The 2179-nt window shown below is 58.8% G+C and overlaps 1 protein-coding gene across 1 annotated transcript; it reads left to right on the top strand.

The window, feature by feature from the left end:
* The first annotated feature begins 317 nt into the window (after window positions 1-317).
* LOC136501354 (auxin-induced in root cultures protein 12-like) lies at window positions 318-1380 on the top strand. Its single transcript, XM_066496867.1, has one exon. The coding sequence runs from the start codon at window positions 378-380 to the stop codon at window positions 1149-1151; it is 774 nt and encodes a 257-aa protein (XP_066352964.1). The 5' UTR covers window positions 318-377; the 3' UTR covers window positions 1152-1380.
* Window positions 1381-2179: the final 799 nt, after the last annotated feature.

The following is a 2179-nucleotide window of genomic DNA, read 5'->3' as shown; positions in this document are numbered from 1 at the left end:
AACAGACTAACTTGCCTCGCGTGACAAATTTTATTGAATTTTCAGGCAATAGGCGACACTTTCTCCCAGACAACCTTACCAAGTCTCTAACCAAACAGTCTCTGCGACTGTGGCTACCACACGCAACAAAGGTAAAACGGGAGCTGGGACTCGTGCACCATTATCTTATGCCACATAGTCCAAATACTCCTCCTAACAGCGAAATTACTACTAAACGAAAAGCCGAAAACAACCTCTAAGATGCCCAGAATTGCCGATTAAGCCCACCCCTCTTTCCTCTCGTTATAAATCCCCCCACACTCACTCATTCAACAGCTCCAAGAACACAGCACTGAAGGAGAGCGAGTGAGCTGTCCAAAGCCACCAGCCAAACCCGCATGGCCGCCTCCACGATGCCGCACCACCTCGCGCTGCTCCTGCTCCTGCTGGCCTCGCCGGCGGCGACGCGTCTAGCATCCGCCGCCTGCGCGAGCGAGAAGTTCCCAGCGGGGCGAGCGTACGCGACGTGCGAGGACCTCCCGAAGCTGGGCGCGTCGCTGCACTGGACGTACGACGCGTCCCAGAACTCCCTGTCAGTGGCGTTCGTGGCGGCGCCCGCGGCGCCCGGCGGGTGGGTGGCGTGGGGCCTGAACCCGACGGGCGAGGGCATGGCGGGCACGCAGGCGCTGGTGGCGCTGGCGGGGTCCGGGTCCGCGGCGCCCACCGTGCGGACGTACAACATCACGGGGTACGTCCCGCTGGGGAAGGCCTCGACGCCGCTCGACTTCCCGGCCACCGACCTCGCCGCGGACGCCGCGGGCAGTGGGGGCAAGATCCGGGTGTACGGCAAGCTGCAGCTGCGTAAGGGGATGAAGGCCGTGAACCAGGTGTGGCAGGTCGGGGCCTCCTCCACCGGCGGCGCCCCCGACAAGCACGCGTTCCAGGCGGATAACCTCAACGCCAAGAGCAAGCTTGTCCTCGCCGGCAAGGCGGCGGCCGAGGCCCCGTCGCCCGCCCCCACGCCCGAGGCTGGCGGCCCGGCCACGTCGTCCGGTGGTGCCGCCGGCAGCGACAGCGGCGCGGCGTCGCCCAACGCTGCTGTGGCCGCGGCCGGCGTGTCCGCGCCCGCACTCCTCGTGCTCGCGCTGGTGGGTTTCTTGGCGACGGTATGATGATGATGCGTGGTGGCTGGATGGTGCCACCATCCCCATCGAAGGTGGCGGCGGGGGCGGGGGCGGTGGGCAGAGGAGGAAACATTGCGCTGTATTTGTTCGCTTTTCAGTTTTGTTTTTGGCCGTGAAATAAAAATTGTTGTACTTGTTGTTTAGCTGTTGTTAGCGTTATGTAGGCAGAGGGATTTACTATTACTGTAGTGGACGTGGTGTTCATCGGTTCACATGATGAGCTCTCTGTTTCTGATGAGTCTCTGGCTGAGTTGCAGTACAGGCGCACTATTGCCGTCATGGCCATGGCCGAGAGACTGAGCTCTCAGAGCCTCAGAATAGCAGTAACCAGCTAGATACTCGAAGCAGCTTAGTTTTGCAGCAAAACGAGCTGGCGGCGCTCGGTTAGCCTTTACCGGCGATGCAAGGAACGTCGATTAGTAGTAGCTTTTGCGCACATTTCCGGATGACTCCACTCCACGCTCTGTTCCCAGCCCTTTCCTCTGCAAGACTGCGAGGAGATGATTAGCTACTCCGTCTCAGTCTCACTCTCACTCGACGATCTCGTGGATGGGAACTAGGAACTGAGGTCGTCATGGCAATTGAGCACCTCGCTCGCTCATCATTCGTCGGATTGGAGAAGAGAGCATGATGGGAAGAACAGCGCACTACGCCTACGCGGCCGATTGCCCCGTTGGTTGGTCTAAATCGGTCGAAAAATATTGTTCTAACTAAATTTTTATGAAAGAAAAATACTATTCTGGTCGAAAAACAAACCGAGCAGGAATAAGCCGAACAAACCGACTAGGATAAGCCGAACGGGGCCATTACAGGCGTCCATCCAACTGTTTTTTTCCCCCGAACCAGCCAACCAACCAAGGACTCGAAGCAAGAAAAGCACCAGAAAGACCAATGGAGCTCATTGAAGTTGCAGGGTCCCAGAGAAAAAGGCACTGGCCAGCTATTTGGAGCTTGGAAAGGACGCCGGCAGGCGGCAGGGCCTCCGTGCGGTTGGTGGCGGTCGACCGAGATGATTG

This window comes from Miscanthus floridulus, chromosome 13, assembly GCF_019320115.1.
Source record: "Miscanthus floridulus cultivar M001 chromosome 13, ASM1932011v1, whole genome shotgun sequence".
Lineage (NCBI taxonomy): Eukaryota > Viridiplantae > Streptophyta > Magnoliopsida > Poales > Poaceae > Miscanthus > Miscanthus floridulus.
The sequence above is the reverse complement of the archived record's forward strand: the minus strand, read 5'-3'. Positions and strand labels throughout refer to the sequence as shown.